Genomic DNA, 25,735 nt, shown 5'->3' with positions numbered 1-25,735 from the left:
GCGGGGCAGCTCAGTAAAGACTCAGGAGACCCCGGAGACACTGCTTTTGGAAAATCCAATGGATTCTGAGTTTCCCAGACTTTACGAAGCAACTAGTGTTTCTATGACTCCAACTTTCAGAAGGCACTCAGCAGACAAATTGCTTGCTAGGCTGTTGGTAGGGAAAACACCCCACTGATGATGCCACAGCCGCTGTGGCCACCACCGCCATAACAATTAAATAAACCCCGTACCTGAACTGTCAGGCCTGTAATCTCAGCTATTCCAGCTACTGAGGCTGGAGAATCAAAATGCAAAGACCAGCCTGGGCACTGTAGTGAGACCATTGCTCAGAGATACAGTGCTTTCCCAGCAGACAGGAAGGCCTGGGTTTGATCCCTAACACCAGGGGGAAAACATTATCAAAAGTAAGCAAACGCTGGCAAACTGAAAGATATTGCATTTAAATGGAGGTCAAGAGCAGACAAACTGGGTGACAAAACTCAATAATGAGCAAACTTACAGGGTGACAGGATTGTTCTGTATCTGATACATCTGACCCAGGTGGCCCGCTGGGCATACACATATGCAAAAAGTCAGAGTTTTGGGTGTTTTGCTATTGTGCTGTAATCAAATGCTGAGAAATTTAAAAATTAAAAAGTGTTCCCCTGGTTATATGACAGTGGTCACTCAGGTGATGCTGGACCCATGGTACAACTGTCTGCTGCCCAATGTGATCTAGCTCTGATAGGTTCCTCTGTGAGACCTGCTGTGGGGGGGCATTCTCTCTACTGCATAGGGACTCACTGACTCAGTCTCTCCTTATTGCTCACTGAATGTATATATATATATGTATATACACACACACACACACACACACACACACACACACACACAATGTATATATATACATATGTGTGTGTGTGTGTGTGTGTGTGTGTGCGTATGGATACTTATGGACACTTGATCTTTGACAAAGAACCCAAAAATATACAACGGAAAAAAGAAAGCATCTTCAGTAAATGGTACTGGTTTAACTGGTGGTCAGATCAGTATGTAGAAAAATGAAAATAGATCCATATTTGTCACCTTGCATAAAGCTCAAGTCTAATACACACACACACACACACACACATACATATAAAATGTATATATATTATATATAACTACATTTAGCTATATATAAACTATATAATATATTCACATATAATTTCCAGTAATATATGTATATATCACACTATATAATATATATTATCATTACATACTATACATACACGTATTTATAGTGTCTCACCATTTGATTTGTGTTTCCCTAGTTGACCTGACGATGAGCTGCTGGAATAGTTCCGAGCCTTTTCAGTTTCTTGCTCGGAGCCTTGTTCTCTAGGGACATGCTAGCTGACTCGGAGGAGAAATGTATGTTACTCTTATTACTGCTCCGATAAAAAGCAACCTCGGGGAAGGGTTTCTTTTAGCTCATGATTTGAAGTTACAAATCCAGCCTGGGCTGAGAAAGCATGTCTACAGGAATGTAGGGCGGCTGCTCAGAGTTCACTGTGAGGAAGTTTACAGAGTCGGCGGGAACTCAGCTGGCTTTCTCCCTTCCCTTCTACTCAGCCCAGGCTTCCAGCTCTCGAGCTCTGTCATGCTCAGGCCGAGTCTGCCTTCTTTCCTCACACCTCTCTGGGAACACCCCACCCTCACAACCCTCCTCAGATGTCTAAGTGATCCCCAGCCCAGTCAGGCTGACAATGAGGACAAACCAGCACGCTTTTGTCATTTTGAGGCAATGGCTTTTTACGCTGTATGGCACAGGATGCCTCGCAGTCCTCCCGCCTTGGCCTGGGTTGTTGGGATTACAGAGGGGGGCATCACACTCAGCTCCATTTCTTTGAGCCTGGCCTTCAGACTCTCGCACTCCTTTCTAGCTCACTGCTTTGTTTTTCCAATTAGAGTTTCTAAACAGTTCAAAGCCAGTCACTCGGCCTCACATTTTTCAACACTGCATTTCTGCACACTTGTGTTTGTGTGTAGGAAGGGTACAACCCACAGTGTAAGGAGAGGCAGAGGACAACTTCGCAGGTGACAGTTTTCTCCTTCCATTATGCTTGTCCTGGGACTTGAACTCAGGTCATTAAGCTCGACAGCAGGCCTCCTTTACTTACTGAGCCATCTTGCCAGCCCTAATGCATATTTCAAAATGTTCCCCACCTTCTTGCTAGCAAGACTGTGATGTGTCTCTCTGGTTCTTAGAGGACTCCTGGCCTGACCTTCCAGCCTTCCGCACTGAGCACAGCACTGGATTGTAGACACTACAGATAGCTCAGAGTAGCTCTTAAGGTTTAAGGTACAGGAGACCTGCATGCTTGGATAACATTGCAATTGGGATCCTGGAAATACTGTGACTTGGCTGACACTCCGCTGCAATAGAAGGAGAATGTGTAGAGGGCTAGTGCCTACGGGGCCAAGGCTGAAGAGGGCTGACTCTAAAATAGAGAGCCCGGCTGGGAGAGCCCAAGGAACACCACCAGCACTGGTGGTGTAGGACCGAGCATGCCTGTGGAAAGATCTAGACATACACAGTGAGAATCCCAGAAGAGGAGTACAGTGGAGGTGAAGGAATGAGTTGGCCCCATTCCCTGGAGAAGGGACTTTCCAAACTTCTGCCCTCTTTGGCTCTGTGTAAGTGTACATGTATGTGTATGCACACACATTCCTGTGGTAAATGTGGCTGTGCACATGTCACAGCATGTGCGTGGAACTCAGCAGATAACCTCGTGTCTTGGTTACCTTCCACCTTTGGTTTGAGACAGGGTTTCCCCTGCTGTCCTGGAACTTGCTCTGTAGAGCAAGCCTGGCCCTGAACTCAGAAATCCACCTGCCTCTGCCTCCAGAGATCGAGTGCTGGGATTAAAGGCGCGACACACCGTGCCCGTCTCACCGTCCACCTCCAAGCAGTATCTCTGCTGTTTTGATGTTTCTTACAACAGGCTGGCTGGTCTGTAAGCTTCCAATGAGACTCCTGACTGCCTCTCACCTTCCCATGGAAGGGTTAGGATTACAAATGCTCCCCACCACGCCTCTGGTTTTCACAGGATCCTAGGGATTTGAACTGAGGGACTTCTGCTTGTCCAGCAAATACTTTTACTCACTGAACTACCTCTCAGCCCCTCCTCCCATGGCTTTTTACATCTAGGCAGAGTCTGTATCAACAATGGCCGACACTCACTGACTGCTGTCAAGCACTACCTAGGGCTTTTTATTATCTATCAGAATTCCTTAAAACCCTGGAGGAAGGTCATTTTTAAAGATCAAAACAAAACTCGAAGTAACTTGGTTACACAACTAGGAACTGACAGAGTCAATATCACACCCCAGGTACTGATGGGTTTATTTGCAAAGAGCCAAACAGGGTGTGGTGCCAGCTCAACTGCTGACTGCTTGTCTAGCAACAAGCTTAGACAGGCCATCCTGAAAGTATATATGCATTCAGGAGGATATTTTGGAAGCTGTGAATATGTTTCACTATCTCAATTAAGGGGATGGTTTAACAGGGGATATATAAGGATATCCAAATGTATCAAGTGGTACACTTTATGTGCAATTCATCATGTGCCAATTATTCCTTAATAAAGGCATTTTAGAAAACAGACTATGAGTACATAATGGAAGAAAAATATTTAATTTTTCTACAATGACTGTTATTTAATCCTATATGATTCCATCGCAGTGCTCAAAGTCTCATGCATAAAACTCATGGTCATTTTGAATTTCACATTGTTCTGACAACTGAGAATCTTGGTGTGCTTCAGAAGAACAACATGTCTCCAGATTAAAACTAAAAGATACAATGACTCAAGAAATGTTTTATATTCCTACACTACTAAAATTAGGACAGAGAGTACAAAGATGCTTCTTATGACAGCATGGTGAGTTTGCTGAAGTTAAAAATGTAAGCCTACCATAGGTGGCATCGTGGCCCACACCTCTGACCCAGGACAGGAGACAGAGGCAGGCAGGTCTCGGAATTCAAGACCAACCTGGTCTGCAGAGTGAGTTCCAGGAGCCAGAGCTACTTAGTGAAACCCTGTTTCTAAAGCAACAAAGTAAATTTTATGGACTAAATATGAAACAATTCACCTTTTAGAGGCTTCCCTCCTGACCCTCATCACAGCAGACATTAGAGCTTCACCTCCACTGTATTCCTGCCCTCTGTGAGGGTAAGGATGGTACCAGCTCCCCACTGTGTCCTACACCTTCTATAGCTGGGACAGAAGGTGTCACAAACACTTGGATGTCACATCATCACCTTCATAGCTCTGTATCCCCAAATAAAGGTGGCATCAACTCTGGGTGAAGACCAGCTTCCAAAAGGAAGTGAGCTTTTAGAGACCAGAATCTACAACCCATAGAAACATCAAAGGACTAAGCCTGTCCGAGCAAAATGACAGTGGGTGATAAATTATTTCAATGAGTTCTTAAAATTTTCTATGGTGTGCAGTCCCCTGGGTCACCAGATTTTTAGGCATTGCTAGCCTGTGAGCAACTCAAGGACCCAGGCAACATCACAAAGTAAGTTCACCCAAACGATGGCGCAATCACTTGATCCCTTTATATATTCTCCATTTCCAACAGCCTTAGAAACAGCTCCTCCCATCCTCCCCCTCCATGTTGTTTTCTTCCACCCTTTCAGTCTTTCATTCCTTTCCCCATTTCCCCTCTTCCTCCTTCCTCTTGTATTCTCTCCCTCATTCTTTTCCATCCATGGTTAATGCTGAGGATTGAACCCAGGACATCATGAATGTTAGCCAAACACTTTACCACCCCTTCAGCCCTCTTTTTGTTATAGATGGTGATGTATTTGTTGTATTTACCAGAGGTTGGTAAAATGTCTTCCATAATCACTTGCCATCTGGTTTTTTGACACAAAGTCTCATTTGAACTTGGAAGTTTGCTAATTAGACTGTCTGGCCAGCATGCCCCTCCTGGCTCTGTCTCCTTAGAGCTGGGATTGGCTGCTGGTGCCATACCCAGCTTTTATGGGTGCTAGGAATCAAACCCAGGTCCTCGTGCTTACACATGTTACAGCCCCAGCCCTCTTCTCACTTTTGGAGTTATGGATGCACTAAGTAGTCCAGATTGGCCTTGGTCATACTCTGTAGAGTAGCAGGCAGGATTCTAGACCCTTGAGTAGCTGGGATTACAAGTAGTTGTCTGCCTGGTTCAACTGGGTGCTCCTCTCATTTTGTAAAGAGAAGATGCAATGGCTCAGGGAGAGATGTAATTTCTTACCCAGAGTCATACAGCCAGTGAGAGGCATGGCTTCTCCAAACAGAAGTTCCAGGTGATAATGAAACAAGGGTTTGGATGACAACTGTTTTGTAAGCCAATCAATTTCACTAGAAATGCCCCGAATCTTCGCCCTGCCAAGTACCAGTACTGCCATACTGGGCTCTGGAGGACTGGCTCGATCCCCTCTGCCCCCTCTTGCTGTTCTGATCCTTGTGGCTTCAGCTCCTTTCTTTTTTCTCGGAGATGAGTGGTCTCTGCCTCATCAATGACCAATGGCTGTTCGTCTCTTTCCATTTCCTGCTCACCAAGGTCTCTCCTTGGCCCTCTCTCCCTCTCTCCACACTCTGGGAGTCTTTGGGCCAGCCACTCAAACCTGTCTGTCCAGCTCAGCCCTCTCCATGAGGGGGCACACCCAACTCCCATGACCACTGCTTCTTACTCCTCCCAGAATGCCTGTGTTCCCCCCAGAGTCCATCAGCAGAGAAGCAATGTCCTCTCCAAGGCATCCAGGGGTCTGTTCTTACCTCCCAGCCTTTCTCTGAGCTCTCTAGGCTCTCTGCCTTTGTCTAGCATAACTCCTTTCCCTCCCACCTCCACTCAAAGTACTTCCAGCTCCTTGGTTCCTGACCTCTGCCCCTTCTCTGTGAAGTCTTTCCTGCCCCTCTTCCCAATCTTGCTGCTCTTCCTTGTCAGAGGACTCTATGGAGACTTAGACCAGATTCCCTGGGCAGAAGCTACTACCATCCTTGCTTTGACTCTCCTTCTGCCCCAGCCAAAAAGAATCTAGTACCAGGAGTGGGGAACAAGGCTCATGTTGTGCCAGTCACTTGAAAGTTTCCCCATCTGGAAAAGATAATAGTGGAATGGGTCCACATTCCCCAAATTGCATTCATTTAAGTAAAACAAGGCTCCCTTTATACTCACAAGCCAGTACGATCATGTTTATCATCTCCAAGGAAACAACATTGTTCACTGAGACTGGAAAACCAATGCCATATGCAATAAAGATTTGGCGGAGGGTGGCGACCATGAAGATAAACATGTAACTGATGAAAGAGATATCATGCAGCCTCAAATCCTCCTAGGTAAAATTCTAGAGAACAATTCAGGTCATCAAAGTTTTTGTCAAAGACAGATGTGGAGGTAGAAGGATCAGAGTGTTCAGTGTCATTCTTGGTACCACGTCTCAAAAGACAAACAAAAACAAGAGAAACAAAGCTAATGCTTATAGAACTGCTGAGGACAGATTTTAGACAGTAATAAATTTTGCCAAGAGTCCAGTATGAACAGATTTCAACTTCTACTTGTGTAAAAGGACCTGGACTTTTACAGAAAGGATGAGGGCAGAGGGAGAGGAACAGGAAGAGTTTCTATAGGGTCCAGGAAGGAAGAAATTTTAAAGGTGTGGTTGGTGTAAACAAGACTGGCTGTGTGCACTGTGAACCGGCAGTGATCTGTCAAGATCCCAGCCTTCAAAGGAGACTTGGAGCCAGAGGCCCTAATCTCAGATGTGGGCTAGAACAGTCAGTTCTTTGGCAGACTTGAGTTTCGGGCAGGGATCTTTAGGGAGGTAAGGGTCATTTTAGAGAGACGGCCTTTATAGATCTAGACTGGAAGATGCTCAGAGGAAAGGTATAGAGGTTGGTAAAGGGCTTTTTTTTTTTTAATCCATGTTTAGCTAAGATGTAAAGAATTTTTTAAAAATCCAAGCCTTTAAACATAGCATGTGGGAGTCCAAGACAGGTGGATCTCTGTGAGTTCAAGGTCTATATAGTGAGTTCTAGAACAGCCAAGAATACAGAATGGAGCCTTGTTTAAAAAAAAGAAAGAAAACCAGAAATAATGTTCTGGGTAACACAGGACAGTGCATACCTGTAACCCCAACATTTGGAAGGTTAAGAACACAAGTTTAATTAGCCAATAAACTGAGAATTCTGTTTCTAGGTTCTAACCACACCTAAGCCATCTTTCTCCCATGCCCCACCTACCAATGCTACTGGTCCACAGAACTGAATCTGGGTAAAACCATGAAGCTCTGTTCTCAGCTCTAGCTCCAACAGTAAGCCCACTTGACAGCATGCCCACACTGTCTTAGTCAGGGTTTCTATTCCTGCACAAACATCATGACCAAGAAGCAAGTTGGGGAGGAAAGGGTTTATTCAGCTTGCACTTCCACACTGCTGTTCATCACTAAAGAAGTCAGGACTGGGACTCAAGCAGGTCAGGAAGCAGGAGCTGATGCAGAGGTCATGGAGGGATGTTTCTTACTGGCTTGCTTTCCCTGGCTTGCTCAGCCTGCTCTTTTATAGAATCCAAGATTACCAGCCCAGGGATGGCACCACCCACAAGGGGCCCTCCCCTCTTGATCACTAATTGAGAAAATGCCCCACAGCTGGATCTCAAGGAGGCACTTCCCCAACTGAAGCGCCTTTCTCTGTGATAACTCCAGCCTGTGTCAAGTTGACACACAAAACCAGCCAGTACAGGAATGCTACCTGGAAGCTCTGCAGTAACGAGGATGTAGCCTGGAGTTTTAGAAGTTTTCAGATGAACTAAGTATAATGCCTCATGTCTATAATCCCAGCATTTGGGATCCTGGAGGCAGGAGGACCCTGAGTTTAAGGGCAGTCAACACTATGTTGCAAGACCTTGTTTCAAAGGTAACATCAATAACAAAGCAAGGAAAAAAAAGTTTCTAAGTGATCCCTGTGAGCAAGCCAGGTTCTTGTCAGAAGGCTTTATAGCTATCATTCTCTTTGATCCTTAGAGATGTCCGGAAACAAAGGGGCCCTTGACAGGGGCCCTTGACAGTGAACACATCCTGGTAGTGGAGAAATAAGCCCAGAGGCAGATTCATGAAGAGACAATACAGGAATGGGTTCACAAATTCCTGACCTCCAGTTCTGAATCTGCCCAAAAGCGACTGCACTGCAAGAGCAAAATCCAAATGGTGAATTATCATGTTCCCCGGAAAAGAAGCTAGCGGCTTGGCTTAATTTCTCATGGGTATTAAGTCGTTTGTATCTCTATTGCGCACATGAAAGAGGAGCTTCAGCCACCTGATCAAAACCCAGGTCAGTGGACTCCAGGGAGCTGGGCAGGGTGACTTCCTCTCCTGGATAAAGTGTTGCATCAACAGAAGCCTAAGCAGGCCAGAAAGGTCTGCAGTATTCTGATAGTGCAGCAGCGGCCAGGCCACACCCACATTTTTTGAGTAGTCTTAATCATGGCAGCCATTGGAAACAGTTTTAGAGAAGTAGAAGATGGGACAGCCTAGTCTTGGACGCTTCAGTGCTCGTTAGAGATGTAATACTGGTGCGATGGCTCTGCCTTGGTCCATATGTGCAATGATATGTGGGGAGACGGGACGGGGGGGGGGCGTACGTGGGGCGGGGGGATTCCCACTCCTGAGAAAAAGAGAGACTTGAAAAACTTGGGAATATGTCACTGTTTACATGTGACAGACGTCATCACTGCTCACAGCTGGGAGACGTCATCCTTGGGGTACTTATGAGGTTTCCAGTTGTGGGCAGTAGTGAGGCCGGTGTCCAAACTCAGGCCACCTGAAGGCCGCTGTTCACATCTTCAAAGGCTCAGGGTCACCCGGCCTCCAAGATGCCTAGGGGGAACCAGCAACCGCAGGATCTCGACACCACCACAGAAGGCAGCCATCCACTCCAACACCCTCAAAAGTGCAACAATCTGAGGCAGACCCCAGAGCACACCCCGGCAGTGACCGAACAGAAGGCGGCCACACCCCGAGGCAGAGGTCGGGTGGGGCCGGCACGTACGCTGACCTCCCAGTCCAAGCTCTCCTCCGCCCAGGGTTCGCGCACACGAGGCCCTCCTGCAGGCCAGCGGATCCCAGAGCGGCCAAACCCCGCGGACCCACGCAAGGGCAAGGGGCCGGCCTCGGGGCGGCGTGACAATCGGCAGCGGACACCCTCCACCACGAAGCCCGAACCCTCCACGCCGAAGCCCCCCACCCCCGAGCACCCCAACATGGCCCGTGGCGGCAGTCAGAACTGGAGCTCCGGGGAGTCGGACGGCCAGCCAGAGGAGCAGACTTCCGAGGAGAACGGGTGAGCGCGCGCGCCCTGCCGGCCGGCCGGCGGGCCGGAGAACCGAGCCCCGGAGCCGCCGGAACCTCCGCGAACGTTCTGGGCCTTTGTGGCGTCACGCCTCCTGGCGGAACCTTCCGCCGGCGCTGAATAAAAGCCCGCGGCGGAGGTGCCGGCGGCTCGAGTGCGGCGGTGCCGGGAGCGCAAGTGGGTCCTGGGCGCACGCTAGGGACGGAGCCCCGGGAAGCGGTCGCAGCCGAGACGGTGACGCGCAGGCCGGGGGCCCCGGGGGCGCGGGCCGGGGGCCCCGGGGGCGTCCGGGACGTGCTGACCCACCTCGCCCGCCCCACCCCGCAGAGACAAGATGGTGAAGGAGACCGAGTACTATGACATCCTGGGGGTGAAGCCCAGCGCGTCCCCGGAGGAGATCAAGAAGGCCTATCGGAAGCTGGCACTCAAGTACCACCCGGACAAGAACCCGGATGAGGGCGAGAAGGTGCGGAGCCCCGCGGGGCGTCGGGGTCACGGGAGGACCCGGGCTGTGAATTATTGAAGGCGGCGCAGAGGCGCTCTCCAGGCGCCGCGCCAGCCCCTGGGAGGCCGCGGGGCGCAGTCAGTAGGGGGCACCTAGCAAGGCTAGCTGCGGGGCGACAGTCCCAGCAGCCATCTGTGCCTCGGTTCACTCTACAAGTGTTTCTGGAGCCCCTGCCTCCGGACCCTGACAGGGCTCCGGGACTGACCTATGGGAGCCTAGCTCTCAAAGGTAACCCCAGCAAACCAGAAACCCTGGCACCGATGAACAGAAGTTTGCCGGTGCTTGGTGGGCGCCTCTGGCAGAGAAATACTGTGTTTTTGTTCCGTGTGTTGCATAAGCATTAGGGATGAGTTCCTGTGATCCGACTTGTACTTTAGACAAACTCAGTGCCCCTCTTGAGATGGACTGAGTGGATATGATCTGTAAGGCCACCTCCTGCCCGATACAGTTTTCAGACACGGAATTGTCACTTTTTGTTGTCGTTATTAATCAGGGAGCAGAAGTCTGTAACCTGACACATCTGTTTATAGTGAGAACTCCAGGTTTCCTGTGACAAATGACCCGCAGTTGACCATAAGTATAGATAATAGGCTGAGTGCTGTGCATATTGGTGCCCTAATTTGAACCCTCTTCATCCTGTTTACAGAAATAAGGCATTCTTCATTTTGTTCCCAAAGAGGACACGACCCACCTGAATAGGTGACACAAAGTACCCTCCATTGCAAGGAGAGCTGGCTAGCTATCCTATTTCGTTCTTCACTTCTTGCCGTTTAAGAAAACAAAACAAACCCCAAAGCAAACCAACCAAAACAAAACAAAACAAAAAAACCCTTTGGCTGACCCAGATGAGTATGGGGAGCCAGTGCCGTGGTGAGAGCTCCCAGAAGTCACACCTGGGCCACCTTTGGAGCCACTGATCACCCTGCCTAGCATTTAGACCTGTGGAAATGACACTTGGATCAAAATACCTGTCTGCATAAGTAATTCCGAGCTGAAGCAGGCACGCTGCTGAAGGAAGGTTGGCGGGTGGCAGCAATGATAGAATATTTATATTTAGCCACATGTGCCGAATGTGGCTGTCACAAGTTTAAAATGCCTCCCTGTAAGACCATTATACCCATTTGGGTCCCTTCTCATCTATATTTAGGTGGCTTACTGTAGCTTTTAAAATCACCAGCCTTCTGCATTGTGTTGGTGATTCGCAGACGTGTTCCCTCCGTTCAGTTATGAATTGCTGACCTTCTTTGATATTTTTATGTGCATGGATGTTTTCCTGCGTTTGTGTACCGCATGCCTGCCTAGGGCCCTTGGAGGCCAGAAGAGGGTGTTGAATCCTCTGGAACTGAAGATACAGAGGGTTGTTAACCACTGTATTGGTGCTAGGAATCAAACCTTGCTTCTTTGAAAGAGCAGCTATCTCCATCGCTCTCTCCTGCAGGCAAGTCTTTAAGGAGAGCCTCAAGGCTTCTGAGTTGCCTTCTGTTTCCACAGGCAATGTTGGGGAAAGCCTTCCAGTCTGGTCTCAGGTCACATCGCAGTCACCCAGAGGTGGTCCCTGCTGCTTGCTTACCCTCTGAAATGAGAGTGCTTTTGCATATTATATTTGCCCTCTTCACATAGTATATAGCTACACACCTGCCTGGGCAGGTTATTTGCCCTTTTTCTAAACTAATATTTATTTATAGCCAGGCACCCAAGGTAGTATCACATAATTAAATCTTTTACAAAGTAAGATGTGCTCTTTCTTTGCTGGGAGGAGGGCAGTGTGTATCCACTGTCAGAAATACACTTCCCTCCCTTCTTTCCATGAAGGGGTGACCCATTTTCTTTAGTTTTTCACTAAGCCATCTTGGCAGAGGTCACCCCTGACCACAGACTGGCCAGCTAGCCTTCAACCTTATCTTACCACGATGACCTTAGTGGTCCGATGCCTGTTGCACTTAAGGGCATGAATGATTCTAGCCATGCCATGTAGATGCTAAAATGTTTGTTGGCTGGCTAAAGAAACAGACTTTAATTCTTTAGTTCCGTGTGCAAGCAGGAGAACTCTCAGAAGCAGGAGGGAGGGCACAGTGAAGTGGGACTAGGGGAAAATGTGGATTGCAAATCTGAGGAGGCCAGGGACAGTTTGTGGAAACTGCTATAGAATTCCCCAGAGAATTGTCGCTCGCTCGTTCATTCACACACCAAACAGCTTCTCTTCTGGTCCTGCAACATGCTGGGCACGCCATGCAGGCTTTTCCAGGGTTTTGTGAGGATTTTTTATGTAGTTCTGGGTTACTATGTATGCTACAGGTAGGAATTTGTTGGGTTTTTTTCCCACCTAAGTTTGTCACATATTATTAATATCTTCAAAACTAGATTGAGTGAGTCCTGTCCACCGAGTCCTGGGACAGCTGAGGCTGAGACGCCACGGCGTTGGTCTTTGTTTTCTGCTCTGTTGTCCTGTGTTGCTAAGCAGTGGGCAGCCTGTGTTTGTTGTCCGCCATCCTGCCCCACATGAGGTCTGTGCTTGTTGTAGCTGCAGTTGCTTTTCTGTAAGACCCACGGTGGCAGGTCAGCAAGAATAGTCCCTTTCAGGGTGATGATTGCAGATCATTCATCCAGATGCCTTTGGTCTTTTGACCAGTTTCATTATAAATTTTAGTTTGAGTAACAGATGTTCAAGATAAAAATCTTAGCAGACTGTAACAATGCAGAAAGTTTGAGACTATGGGCTTGGGATGGATCTGGGCTGGTACAGTGCTTACCTAGCATGCAGTGCCCTAGGTTTAGTCCCCAGTGCCGTGTAAGCCAGGCGTAATGGTACACGCCTGCAATTGTGGCACTTGGGAGATAAAAGCAAGTGGACCTGAAGGGCTATTTTGGGCTTCATAGTAAATTCATGGGCAGTAGAGGATTCGTGAGACTCTGTCTCAAAGAAAAGCACTGAAGTTTCAGAATATGGAGGAAAAGTCAGCTGGCATGTCCAGCCCAGCCCCCCAGACCCTACCTACCCTCCCTCGATCACTCCTTCCTTTTTTTTGTTTTTTGTTTCATTTTGTTTTAGTTTGGTTTGGTTTGCTTTTGCCTTGTTACAATGTATCCAGGATCCCAGGCTGACTTCCTGGCAACTGTCTTCCCTCAGCTTCCATTAGTGTAGAGATGACGGGAATGAGCTACCTGGACTTCCCCCTTCGTCTTAGTACTTTACCATAAGCACTTTTCCAGGTTGCTGTGTGGTTCTCAGAGCCATTTCTCAGCCGAACCGTCTTTCCATGAAAGCTCTGTGGCAAAGATCGTAGGACCCTAATCTGGGGAAACTGGGAGGAAAGAAGGTCTTCCAAGGAACTGAATTAGACCCCGGAGTGAACAGGTTCCCAGAGGTAGGAGGACCTGTTACAAGCATTTGGAGGCCCTGTACCATCAGGTCTGGCCAATAATTGAATCATCCAAGAGATAAGGCAGGGTTTTTTTTTTTTTTTTTTCTATTCTTCAGTTCATGGGTTAAATCCAAGCCTTTTTGGAGCATCCAGGGTGTTTGGTGAGCATTTTAGTGGGCTCTCTTGAACATACTTACCTTCAAAGAACCCAGAAGCCGCTGGTGGCAGCCTAGCCTGCTTACTTTCTAACCTTCCAAACTATGTATCTCATCTCCGTGCCTCCGGTTGGTGGTGTGCTTTTTATTTATTTTTATTTTTTATTTTTATTTTTTTTACTGAAAAAGGCAAATATTTTTCCTTGAAAAATATTATGGGAGTTAACTCAGAATATAAGTGGCTGTGTATATGCTGCTGATGGCTCTGTGTGTGTTGGAGGATAGCATGTGCGCCATGGTCTGTGTGGGGCTGAGACAGTTCTGGGAATTAATACTTGCCTCCTACCTTGTGTCTGAGGCTGGGCATCGTTTGTCTCTGTTGTTGTGTTGTGTGCTGTAGGCTAGCTGGCCCTGGAGCTACCAGGCAACCCCTCTTGTCTCTCCTCCTGCCACACGGTAGGATTACAAAAGCACAAACCACATAAGCTTTTCCATGTTCTGGGGCCCTGAACTTAGGTGAGCACGGTAGAGCTTGTACCTTCTGAGTCATCTTCCCCGCCCCATGAAGGGTTAATACTCACTCTGGGTGGGGGATGCAGAGATGCTTCAGAGACTAAGCACTTACTGCCCTCACAGAGAACCAAAATTCAGTTCCTGGCACCCATGTCAGGCAGCTCACAGCCTGTAACTCCAGCACCAGAGATCCGTATGTCCTCTTCTGGCCTCAACGGTGCCTGCATGCACATGCGTGTATACCCACATACATACACATAAATAAAAGGCTTAATTAAAACTTTTTTTGGCTGATGCCTATATGTTGCTCCTGTTTATTAGGTCTTGGTCAGGAATCTGTGGAACACGGGGTGGCTTAACATCTCTGTCAGTTTCTGTATCTGTGTCTTTGTGGCATTTATTCCCCCTGTAGGTTCTAAGAAGTCATGCAGGATAGTTTATACTTCTGTCCTTCTGAGTAAAGATTAGCCTTGGGAGGCCTAGAGCCGACCTCATTTCTTCTTATCTGGATTTCCAGAACTGAGCCGTTCATTTGACAGATAGTTGCCAAGTGTTGCCCGCATGGCAGACACCAGGTAGGCTCAAAGACACCCTTGGTGTTCCAAGCTAGCAGCCCATCCTCAGGGGCTTGTCTTGCAGGGAGCATGGTGTGACTCATAATGGCAGAAAGTAGTGCCCTTGGAAGGGTCGGGGAGACCCGTGCGGGGTCTTGCAGTTTGAAAGCTGGGGCATGAGGGGGTTGGGCTCCCTGGGAAAGGAGGCTTTGAGCAGAGGCTTGAGGACCTGTGTTTGCCAGAGGGAGCCGTGGGGCACATGTTACAGGGTTCAGAGAGAGCAAGGAGGCTGTGAACTAGAGCAGAATTGAGATCAGGAGTTTAAAAGATGGAGGCAGGAGGATTGTTGTAAGTTTGAGGTCAACCTGGGTGACATAGTGAGTTCTAGGCCAGACTATGCTAGAAAGTGAGACTTTTCCAAACCACAAATACTGGGGACCAAAGAGAATCGGAGGGCAGAGTTGGGTTGTAGGTGACAGCAAGGATGGTGGCTAGGGAGGGTCACAATTCACAGGCTTGGTGCAGAACAGGCTAAAAGCAGGCGTGAGGTAGCACAAGATAGCAAGGACAGAGTTACAGGTTTTAGTGCTTTGGCTTAGTTTAGGTCCACATGCTTAAGAGTGTGCTGAGAAACATCCCCCACCGAGCCTCAACAATTACAGATGAGTTGTCACCTGGTTTTTCTATTGCTAGAGCTTTTGTGGGGAAGAGCAGTTAAGTACTGTAGCTTCTCTCCTTAGGAACAAGGATGTCCTTAAGTAATTCCAGTAGTTAGCAACTGTATGACTTTCCATTGGAAACATAGTTAGCATTTTCCCTTTTATTCTAGTAACACTCTTTATAACCAGTTTTACCTGTGCACAGTCACTCATAGGGTGAGCCTCTCTGCTCAGCTTTCCTGTTTAAACTTACAGAATGCCCCTCTCAGTTTGGGTTTTCTAGCTCTTTTCTTACAATTGGATTCTGGTGGTAAAATTTTGGAAGGCATGCCACACATGGGGTATTGTGTCAGTCAGAGTTCCAGAGACACAGGTGGAGAGTAAGCACCACCAGGGTTTGTTGACAGGTGAGACTGGTGTTGTCATAACAGATGGGGAGATGCTAGGCTAGGAGGTCAGGGTGAGCCAGGAGGGCAGCACAGCTACATAGTATGCGTGTGCCAACAGGTGCTCACAGGCGCCTGGTTGGATTTCACACCTGTCATCTAGTAAAGTGATTCCTACAGCTGGAAACCATGGTAACACCTGGAACCCTGGGCTGTAGCACTTGCAGCTGAAGCCCTGGGGGTCTCCTCCTGGGGACAACTCCTTGTCTTCTGGCCGGTGCTGCCAAGTGGTGAGAAGCTTTCTCTCCCCCGACCTTCCAGCCCTGTTCTTGAAATATCTCTATAGCTTGAAATCTCCATAGTTCTTGAAATACCTCCTTATAATGTTTGTCCTTTAGTAGCAATAATATATAGACTTAACAGCTTTTAACAGCTGGAGGGAGAGGCTTGTGATTACATTTGGAGAGGTAGGTTTGCTTATGGGAAAACATCATAAACCTCTCTGGGACTCATTTTTAATCTCTCTTTCTGTTTCTCTTTTTCTTTCTCTCCAAAGTTTAAACTTATATCCCAGGCATATGAAGTACTTTCAGATCCAAAGAAGAGAGACATATATGACCAAGGTGGAGAACAGGCAATTAAAGAAGGGGGGTCGGGCAGCCCCAGCTTCTCTTCACCCATGGATATCTTTGACATGTTCTTTGGTGGTGGAGGACGGATGACTAGAGAGAGAAGAGGTAAATGCTTTTAATTAATGTTTTTCTATTTGTGTGTGGGGTATAGGTAGGTGTAGGTGTGTGTGTGTGTGTGTGTGTGTGTATGAAGGTGTAGTGTATGGGTATGTAGGTCAGAAGACAACTTGCAAGAGTTGGTTCTCTCTTCTGTCATGTAGAACTCAGGTCATCAGGCTTGGCAGGAAATGCCCTTACCCTCTGAGCCATCTTTCCAGCCTATAAATGCTTATAAAGAAGTGGTTTATAATGTCTATGTTGCAGGAATCAAGATGGAGAATACTTTTAAAAAGTATGGATGTTGGGGGTTGTTAAATAGTTTTGAGAGACTGCTGGAATCTCTTGTATATTTAATTATCTGACACTTTTCCAATGTCCCATATAAAAAGGAGCAGATGGGATTATAGACAGAATTGAGGAACACATGTGATCCTAGCACCCAAGAGAGCTGAACAGGAGTAGTACTGAGTTCTAGGCCAGCCTGAGCTGGATAGTGATGCCCAGTCTCAAACGAGTAAGGTCACATTCATCCTCTGTCACATGGCCAGGCACCAAAGTGTCCAAACGGACATAAGCAATGCTAAGCGTACCCCTCTTCCCTCCCCTCTATGCCCACCCACCCAATCCTCAGGCCTGAATCTGGGCCAGAGGCTGCAGGCTCTCTCTCTCATTATTCTGGTCAGGACACTGCCATGTTCAAGTGACCTCAGCCCGAGCCACCATCAGACGTTCTGAGAAACAAAGTTGACCTCTGTTTTAAAATATTTGTAAAATGAATGACCTTCTCAGAATCCATTCTGGTTAGCAGCCTCAGTCCTAGGAGGTAAATGACAACACACACACACACACACACACAACCTGGGGTTCATGTGCCCCTTACCCTCTTCTTGCCCCCACCTCCCATTTTGAGTCAGGGTTTAATGTGTCCTAGGCTGTCTCCAGATTCCCTATGTACCAAGGGGTGGTCTTGAACCTGTAATCTTCCTGTTTCTACCCCCCCAAGCTCCATGCTAGGAGGACACACCCTGCCAGGAGCTCCGTCCTCAGCCTCACTTCGTTACCCCCACCTGACAGCAGGCCTGTGGGCTGGCTGCTGTGTGGCTGAATTGTCTGTGTCTGCTGATAGCCCCTCCCCTGCCAGCTTACTGCAGATAATCCACTTTGGATCCTAAAACTGTATAGACAGCCAAGCTTAACTACACTGCTAAATTGGAGAAGTACGCTCATTAGTTTTAAGAAGTGCGTCTTTGGTCTGTGAGAGACCCTGGATAAATGTATTTGTTCTCACATTATAATTGGCTTTGAGCGTTAAAAAGCATGTGTACTGAAAACCACAAAGTGTTTATGAGAGGAAGGTCCCTCCCACTCCTGGTGCACTGCCTGCTCATGCTCTTGGCAGGGTGAATGTGATTAAAACTTGGGGTATTCTCTTGCCCAGCTCTCTAGCTATTCTGAAATGAAAAGCTTCCTACCCTTAATGAAGTCATCTCACAAAGTTGACAGCCAAAACCCAGGACACCTTGTCTTGGTGACTGCTAGATCGCCAGGGAACAGGGAACTGCTGCTGTGTGATTTGGTCAGAGAAAACACTCCTGCCTGGCTGTATTACGTAAAAGGCTAAGTGCCCAAGCAAGAGTTTCAGTGAAGCAGCTGGAGACCGTCATCCTTCATCTCCGAGGAAAGGGTTGCGTCCTGTGGAGGAATTAGTTTTATTGCTTAACTGACTTTTGTTTCTCTGTGTCCTCAGAAAATGAAAATGGACAGTCTTTTTGTCGACTTCTCTAAATGACTGGATAACCAGCTCATAGGTAGACAGGAGTTAGCTCTCCATCTTGGCAGAGACTAGTAGGATAGGTTGGTTTAATGATGCATTACTTCCGGGGGGAGGGGCTGGCTTGAGGCTCTGACCCAACTCTAGTGTTCAGGCCTCCAGAAAAGTCTTGGGGTACAGCGTAAGGCAATGGTCTGGCTAGTCCCACTAACTAGCTCTTTGTCCCTCTGCAGGCAAGAATGTTGTACACCAGCTGTCAGTGACTCTGGAAGACTTATATAATGGAATCACTAAGAAGCTGGCTCTCCAGAAAAATGTAATTTGTGAGAAATGTGAAGGTAAAAATTAATATCGGAATGCCTCTTAGAGCTTGGGTCCTTATTTCTGCTTGTTTCCTAGCTCAGAGAAAAATAACTGATGGTGTCAAACGTGGGAGTCAGATGGGGTTTGTAAGCAGGGAACCCTGAAGCCATATCTGTTTGTCTAAATGTTTTTATTTTTCTGGGCTGGACATCTATTCAGTATGTTGGCATTTATTCTAAGTTTTAAGATCTGGATAGTTCTAATGTAGGGATTGGCAGAGGTTTCCTGCCAAGCGTGAGACAGCAGACATCTGTGACTTTTATCTGCCATCACAATGCATGAGTGAATGTGCTCGAGTCCCAGTAAGCCCTTACTTAACGTGTAAAATTTGAATTTTCAAGAAAAGTAAAATTTGGTGACCCTACAACCCATGTTATCACACCGAGAACTAGCTGGTATGTGTGGTGGCCTACAGTGACGAGGCTGATGTCTTGTAGTGCCCTACAGTCCCAGACTGCTGTGCCCTGGGACCCAGGTGTCAGCACCCAGAGACTAGATGTTAACATCTGGATATGATCTGCTCTGCTATTCTCTTCCAAACAGCCCCACGTTGTATTAATATAGGAGGCTAGGCACAGCCCAGTGGGACAGGCAGCTCCCTGCTGAGAGGGACACGACTCTCCTGCTTGTCTCCCATCTCTACAGGCATTGGTGGGAAAAAGGGATCTGTGGAGAAGTGCCCTCTGTGCAAGGGGCGGGGCATGCAGATCCACATCCAACAGATTGGGCCGGGCATGGTGCAGCAGATCCAGACTGTGTGCATCGAGTGCAAGGGCCAGGGCGAGCGCATCAACCCCAAGGACCGCTGTGAGAACTGCAGCGGGGCCAAGGTTACCCGAGAGAAGAAGATTATCGAGGTGCACGTGGAGAAAGGTGAGGCCGAGCACTAGGCGCTGCAGGGGCCCACTCCGCTAATCATGGCACACATGGGGTGTGGGTGTCAGGGACACGGGCTTCCGGGAGTCCCTTCATCTTCCTATGGCCTGGCCTGCGACCAATGAGGTCACAGAAAAACTCTTAGAAGTTTTCCCTGATGCTCTGAAAGTCTTGACCCTCGAGTCTCTTCAGATGCCTTTACCCATGCTTTCAATGTATCCCTTAGGAATCTTCTGAAGTATTTTTCCCAAAGGCTTTTATTGTTCATTGACTGCCATAGCTTTTAAAGGTTTTTGGGCCTGTATGCTAGCCCCCCCACTTCCCCGTCTCCCCTGCTCCTCCAGATTCTCCAAGATTCTCCCTTGCTGTTTTGTCTTTTACCATCATCTTAAGGCCCATTTCTGTCCCTTCTGTTTTTCCAAAAATCCTGATTCTTTGACTTTCTGATCCAACAAATATGTCATACATCAGATGAGACCAAAACTCAAACTGTCACCTGCTAAAGACTTCCTTGGATAATGCCTTTATCTTGTGTCTGTAAACCAACATCTTAAAAAGACTAGGCACTTCCACAAGTCCCCCCTTCAAGCTGTAGAGCCATGTCCCACATGGACCAGGAAGTGGGTGGTGGCCTCCCAGTGTGTGCCCTAGGTGTAGCACCCAGCACTGGGGGCCGAGGCGTGTGATGGGGTCGGATGTGGGATCTTATTTCCGTCGTTGGAATTAAGCTCCTCCAACACTGTGCCCGCGGGAGCCTGGGAGGGTTAATGAGTTAAGAACTCCTCAAAATTTCTGTCCCTTCAGAAGCTCTGAGCGCTGGCTGTGAGAAGCGGCTAATCAGAAGGGTGATGTTCCATAGGTATGAAGGATGGGCAAAAGATACTGTTTCATGGAGAAGGAGATCAGGAGCCTGAGCTGGAGCCTGGTGATGTCATAATTGTGCTTGATCAGAAGGATCATAGTGTCTTTCAGAGACGAGGCCATGATTTGATCATGAAAATGAAAATTCAGCTCTCTGAAGCTCTTTGTGGCTTCAAGAAGACAATAAAAACGCTGGATGATCGAGTCCTTGTCATTTCGTCTAAGTCAGGTAAGCACCACTTCCGTGTTCCAGGTGTCTGCCTAACAGATTGTGTACAGTGGCTGGCTTTCATGGTCTCAGCTGGACACTGAATAATGACATCATCTATTTGTGGTGGCGCATGCCTTTAATCCCAGCACTTGGGAGGCAGAGGCAGGTGGATTTTTGAGTTCAAGGCCAGCCAGGTCTACAGAGTGAGTTCCAGGACGGCCAGGGCTACACAGAGAAACCCTGTCTCGAAAAAAAACAAAAACAAAAAATGAAAGAAAGAAAGAAAGAAAGAGAGAGAGAGAGAGAGAGAGAGAGAGAGAGAGAAAGAAGAAAAGAAAGAAAAGAAAGAAAAGAGAGATCTACTTTATTTTTAATTACACTTATGTACATGTGTCCTTGTGTGGGTGTGCGCACTTGTGTAAATGTACTCGTGGTCCTGAGTTCCAGGAGGTTGTGAGTCATCTGACATGGGTTCTGAGCTACAAGAACAGGACCTCTTCTTAATTGCCAGACCATCTCTTCAACCCTAAATTTAATTTCTTACACTTTACTGTGCTGGATATGTGTGGAGTGAACGGGCAGCTTTAGAGTCTGCTCTGTTCTCTGTGGGCTCCGGCTCTAGAGATGGACTTAGGTCGGGTGTCAGGTCTACACAGCAAGGCCTTCCCTGCCCTACTCATTAGCCCTGCTCGTGAGCTTACCACCTGTGACTAGAGAATATGATGGATTTCTCTAATATCCTTCTAGGGTAGGAAGAAGACTCTCAAGAATCTTTTGAGCCTGCAATTTTATCTGGAATCTTCCAGCTAAGCTTAAAAATGTAAACATTTCAGTAGTGGAATGCAGCTGCCGACAAGCCTTTGCTGTCTGAGTCTTTATATGTGCCTCTGTTCTCTGAGCTGTGACATGAAAACATTTTGAAATAGGATTTCCCTCAAGGGGAGGAAAAAGACACCAGCTGGGAGCATAGCTTGAGAGGCTTCCACAGGAACTGCCACAAAGGAGTGGCCTCTGGTCCCAGGACCCTGAGTCCTGTCTCTCAGCACTAGCACAGTCACTAGGATCTCAGCATCCAGGAAGGGTGATGTTTATAGAAGTTATGGGTCCATCTGGGCTCTAGAGCACACCTGTCTAGAAGGAACTGAGGCAGAGGTTTGGCTAGTGACAAAGACAGTTGTGCATAGCCAAGATGTCTGCATGGTGTGGAAGAAGCTAGGAAATCTGAAGTGTCTTGGGGCCTCGACAGGCAGGGCTTACCTCTGGTGAAGGTCTGGGGGTGGGTAACTGGCTGAAAAGCTGCAGCACAGGTCTTGGGAAGACCTCTCCTACCTCTGCACTTTCCCATCCTGTCTGCTCCTCTCTTTCCAGTCTTTGGCACCCTTCTCTGGTTCCTTCTCATTTCTCTTTTGCTGGAGATGATAGTAGCTGATAGTAGCTGGAACCTGGGATTTGCAAGAGCGAAGCCACCCTGGTCTATAAAGCAAGATGCTATTTCAGTGGAGGTTGGGTGTGTAGGGGTGTGTGTGCTGGAGATGTAGCTTAGTTGGTAGACCATGTGCTTAGCACTCACGAAGTTGTAGGTTCAGTCCCTAGCACTGTGTGAACCAGGTCTGCTAGCATGGGCCTGTAATCTCAGCATGAAGAGCTCGAGCAAGCGGATCAAACTTAAAGGCATAAGAAGACGACTGTCTCAGAAAACACATTTCAAGCTTACAAAAAGTTGTAGAGATAAAACTATACAAGATCCACCAGTGAGACTTGCAACTAAGATTTTTACCCCATGTCCATGCGCTTAAGCATACTCAGTCAAGGTCAGGTACATATATACTAGTCAAGCTTGCACTGTGGTGCAGGCTGTGAAGTTCTGACGTCAGAGCTGCCTTTCTTTAGGTGCCACTCCTCAGCCTCCCAGGTACCCAGTCCCTTCTGTCACTTGAGGCATAAAGTTGAAGGATTACATTTCGCACAAAGCCTTAGGTCACCTGTTATGAACAGAACTGGGCCTGATGGTGTGTCTCAGTCCCCAAACATTCTCATATCCCAGATTCTAGCCTTTCTGAGAGCCAGGAGTGGCAGTATTTGTGTGACTTCTTTGGAAAAGCCCATCCTTGACTAAGGGTGGATAATGAGGTCAGTTCATATTGGCAGAATTCCCTGGGGCAGGGGCCTGCTGCAGGGGAGTACTCTCTCTACCTCCCTGACCCCAGCCTCGGGGAATCTGGGAGTCAGTGACAGAAGTGGAGTTCATAAGGAAGAAGCCCCAGAGGGAAGGAAAGGAAATCCTTAGGAACCCACTCCTTGATTAGGGGGAAGGAGGGCAAGGGGATACCTAGAAAACCTGCTGGGATTTCTTCCTAGGAGCTGGTGCGTGCGTGCGTGCGTGCGTGCGTTCACACACCTTTCCTTTCTTCCTTTTCTATTGGTTTATCCTTCATTTTCAATCCCTTTCCTTTATTGTTGAGCTACCTGCTGTGCCAGAACCACTTAACTCCTGAGGAATTTTGGGAGTTGAAGGCAGGGGCCAAAGCCTGCCTGTGGCCAAGCTGTGCAGGGCTTTCTCTCGTCTCCCTTATTCTTTTCCACTCTTGGCCTCTGCGTTCCCAACCCCAGCAAGTCTGAGGCAGCCTGTGGAGCTGTCAGGGGAACAGCAGGGAATGGCACCTTGGCACAGGGACAGAAAGGGTATTTCCAAACAAGTGCACTAACAAACAACACAGGAAGCCCAGCAGCCTGTGCCTGTCAGCTAAGCAGTCATCCCAACACCTGCATCCATGAGGAATGGCCCCTGGACAGAGTGCAGTGGCATCCTGACCAAGCCATCATCCCAACACCTGCATCATGAATGGCCCCTGGATAGTGCATTGGCATAGTGAATTTTTAAAACTCCTGGTGGACTTGAAAAGTTTCTGTGAAAGAAATTTCACTTTCTGTATAGTGTGTTTGTCCCTCTGGTGAGGAACTACTGAGTTAGTCAGTCCTCAGTTTCCTCTGTCCCATCCACATCTTCCTGTTTTGTGGGGCTGCAGACTGACCACAGAAGCTGTGCATACTTGACAGCCTCTGGACCAGTGGGCTGCAGCAGCCCAGCCTTTGTCCATTTTCATGACTGAAGGGAGTATTTCCCAGATATTTTTTTGTCCCCAATTTCTTTGAAGCCTAGCAAGAAATAACCCTTTTAAGCCTTGTAGGAGAATCTTAAGTGCCCCAGGTACTAATTTCCCAAGATGCCTTTAGAGATCTTGCCAATACAGACAAGGCAGAGCATGTGATACAGGGAATTCCTAAAGCACCAGCTTAAGTGGAGCAAGTACCACCTTGCACCCACCTGGGATGCCCAGCCTCAGGAAGCTGATGGGGTGGGGGTGGGGCACAGATAACTTGGGAGACACCTGTGAATCGCTTTCTAAGCTCTGCCTGAGTTTGTGAGCAGTCATCTTGTTTGTGCTAGAGAACCCATACTCACCAGAAGACATAGGTAGAGACCCATTGGAACCCAGGTGAAGTGTCCTGACTTGAAACCAGTCTACGTTGAGTGCTTGCTGCCTTCCTGATGTGGGCCAGAGTCTCCTGTCCTAGCCCCTGCTTAATGCCCAACAGGGATAGCATTCCATCCTCTGCCCACCACTGCAAGGCCACTAGAGCCCACCCTAGCTCTTCTTAGGAGGTTAACCTCTCTAGGATCCCCTCATCTTCCTGTTTCATAAATCAACCTTCTTTGTGGCAGGTGAGGTGATAAAGCATGGGGACCTGAAGTGTGTCCGCAACGAGGGGATGCCCATCTACAAGGCCCCTCTGGAGAGGGGGATGCTGATCATACAGTTCTTAGTAAGTGCACTCACTCTCCTGAGAGGTACCATCCACAGCCTTGACAGGAAGCAAAGAACCCCACTTCCCTTTGTGCTCTCTGCAGGTAGTCTTCCCTGAAAAACAGTGGCTTTCTCAGGAGAAGCTCCCTCAGCTGGAGGCTCTGCTTCCCCCTCGGCAGAAGGTGAGGGTCACAGACGACATGGATCAGGTGGAGCTGAAGGAGTTCAACCCCAGCGAGCAGAGCTGGCGCCAGCACAGGGAGGCCTACGAGGAGGATGACGACGGGCCCCGCGCTGGCGTGCAATGCCAGACGGCATGACGGCGCAGCGTGGCACGGCCGGTTGGACTAGCACATGATGAATGTAAACTTGGCACAATGAAAATGGCATCGCTTTAATAGCCTCATGTTTGGGGTGTCCTGTGTATGTGTTCAGCAGTCTCCACTGCTGAGTATCTTTTGGGTTTTCTTGTTTCTTTTCTAGTTGTAACTTAAGTTATAGCTCGATTCATATTTAAATGTTTTAAGTTCGACCCTTCTAGTCTGCATATGGAATCTGTTCATTTGTACTTTCAGGACATATTTTGGAGATGCCAGTACCACACTGACCTTCTGTGCTTAGTGGCTTTGCCATGGTTCGTTTCCACAGTAGGCCCAGAGAGCCACACTTGGCCCCTAACAAGGGCAGAGACGGTGGGTGTCTGGCCTGTCTCTAGTCTGTGGTTTCTCCCCTTCCTCCTCTGGCAGTCACTGAGGGTGCGAGCTCAGGTCTGCTAGTAACATTTCTGAATCTAGACTCTAGAACTTAGATAGGAAGAGCACATGTATGGCTTGCAGTCGGCCCAGCATGCCTGGTTCATACTGAGTAGGCTGGACTCAAAGCTGCTGAGCCAGTCTAGGGCCTACTGTTCTTTCCCTTGACTGGTGAGAAAGGCGTTTGTTTGAACATCTCTTTTGGAAGTTTTCTGAACTTCCCAAGCCTTGTGATGACAAGCCCATTTTAAAAGATAAGCCAATAAAGCCATTTGCCTGTAACCCCATACATACCGTGTTCTTTGTGGTCTTAATGAGTATCTGTTGCTGGTCTTTGCAGTATTGTACCACCAAAGTGCTTTTTCCCTGAGGAAGGCTAAACCCTTCCTTCACCTATATCCCCAGCAGCCTCTGTGCGGCTGCAGAAACGCCCAAAGGGGAGTGCTGGTGCCTAGCTCCCGGCAGGGCACGTCGCGGCCACTTAACGTCTTAAGGGTGTGCAATGGCACAGACCCCTCAGCATTTCCTCCTCCATGAAGCCTGTGCTTCTCACTGTGCAGCCGTACTGCAGAGGGCTTTCTGCTTGTGATGTGGTGAGACTGACCTAACCAGGTTCTAGTTAGCAGGCATGAACATCACTGACTGATAGCTGCTTGGGACGGGTCCTAGTTACTGCTATTCCTGGCGAGTAGACCGCACTTTAGAGTCTACCTCACCCTCTAGCTCTTACTACCACCTTCTTTTCACAAATGAAGTTAAATACCCTGCTTCTTAAGCTGCTGGGATAACCTGTCAGATCCACTCTTACCTGGTTTTGATGGTACCAGAGAGTTTGACACAGACCAGAAACCTCTCCTGGGGGTGGGGG

General features: G+C 48.1%; 2 protein-coding genes across 3 annotated transcripts in view; both read left to right on the top strand.

The window, feature by feature from the left end:
* The first annotated feature begins 998 nt into the window (after positions 1-998).
* Ireb2 (iron responsive element binding protein 2) overlaps positions 999-25,735 on the top strand; it is a 232,182-nt gene continuing 207,445 nt past the window's right edge. The window contains exon 1 of the mRNA XM_052188295.1: positions 999-1,004. The gene's annotated coding sequence lies outside the window, so the exon portion shown is untranslated. The remainder of the gene's footprint in view (positions 1,005-25,735) is intronic.
* On the top strand, positions 8,810-25,156 carry Dnaja4 (DnaJ heat shock protein family (Hsp40) member A4). 2 transcript variants are annotated; one of them, XM_052188296.1, is made up of 8 exons: positions 8,810-9,353; positions 9,690-9,828; positions 16,053-16,233; positions 18,232-18,336; positions 19,007-19,234; positions 20,097-20,327; positions 24,034-24,134; positions 24,220-25,156. In XM_052188296.1, exons 1-8 carry the CDS (start codon positions 8,887-8,889, stop codon positions 24,433-24,435), a joined length of 1,668 nt encoding a protein of 555 aa, XP_052044256.1. In that variant the 5' UTR covers positions 8,810-8,886; the 3' UTR covers positions 24,436-25,156. The 2 variants fall into 2 exon arrangements, with proteins under 2 accessions (XP_052044256.1, XP_052044257.1); XM_052188297.1 differs by lacking the exon at positions 8,810-9,353 and adding an exon at positions 9,482-9,596.

The sequence above is a fragment of the Apodemus sylvaticus genome, chromosome 7, assembly GCF_947179515.1.
Source record: "Apodemus sylvaticus chromosome 7, mApoSyl1.1, whole genome shotgun sequence".
NCBI lineage: Eukaryota > Metazoa > Chordata > Mammalia > Rodentia > Muridae > Apodemus > Apodemus sylvaticus.
Note: the sequence above shows the minus strand (reverse complement) of the source record. Positions and strands in the feature narration are given on the sequence as shown.

Bases quoted from the DNA above. Each gene is read 5' to 3' on its own strand.
- Dnaja4 (XM_052188296.1), top strand. From the start codon at position 8,887: ATGCCTAGGGGGAACCAGCAACCGCAGGATCTCGACACCACCACAGAA. The intron at 19,235-20,096 runs GTGAGGCCGAGC...GATGTTCCATAG, and splicing joins CGAGGTGCACGTGGAGAAAG to GTATGAAGGATGGGCAAAAG. The intron at 20,328-24,033 runs GTAAGCACCACT...TCTTTGTGGCAG, and splicing joins TGTCATTTCGTCTAAGTCAG to GTGAGGTGATAAAGCATGGG.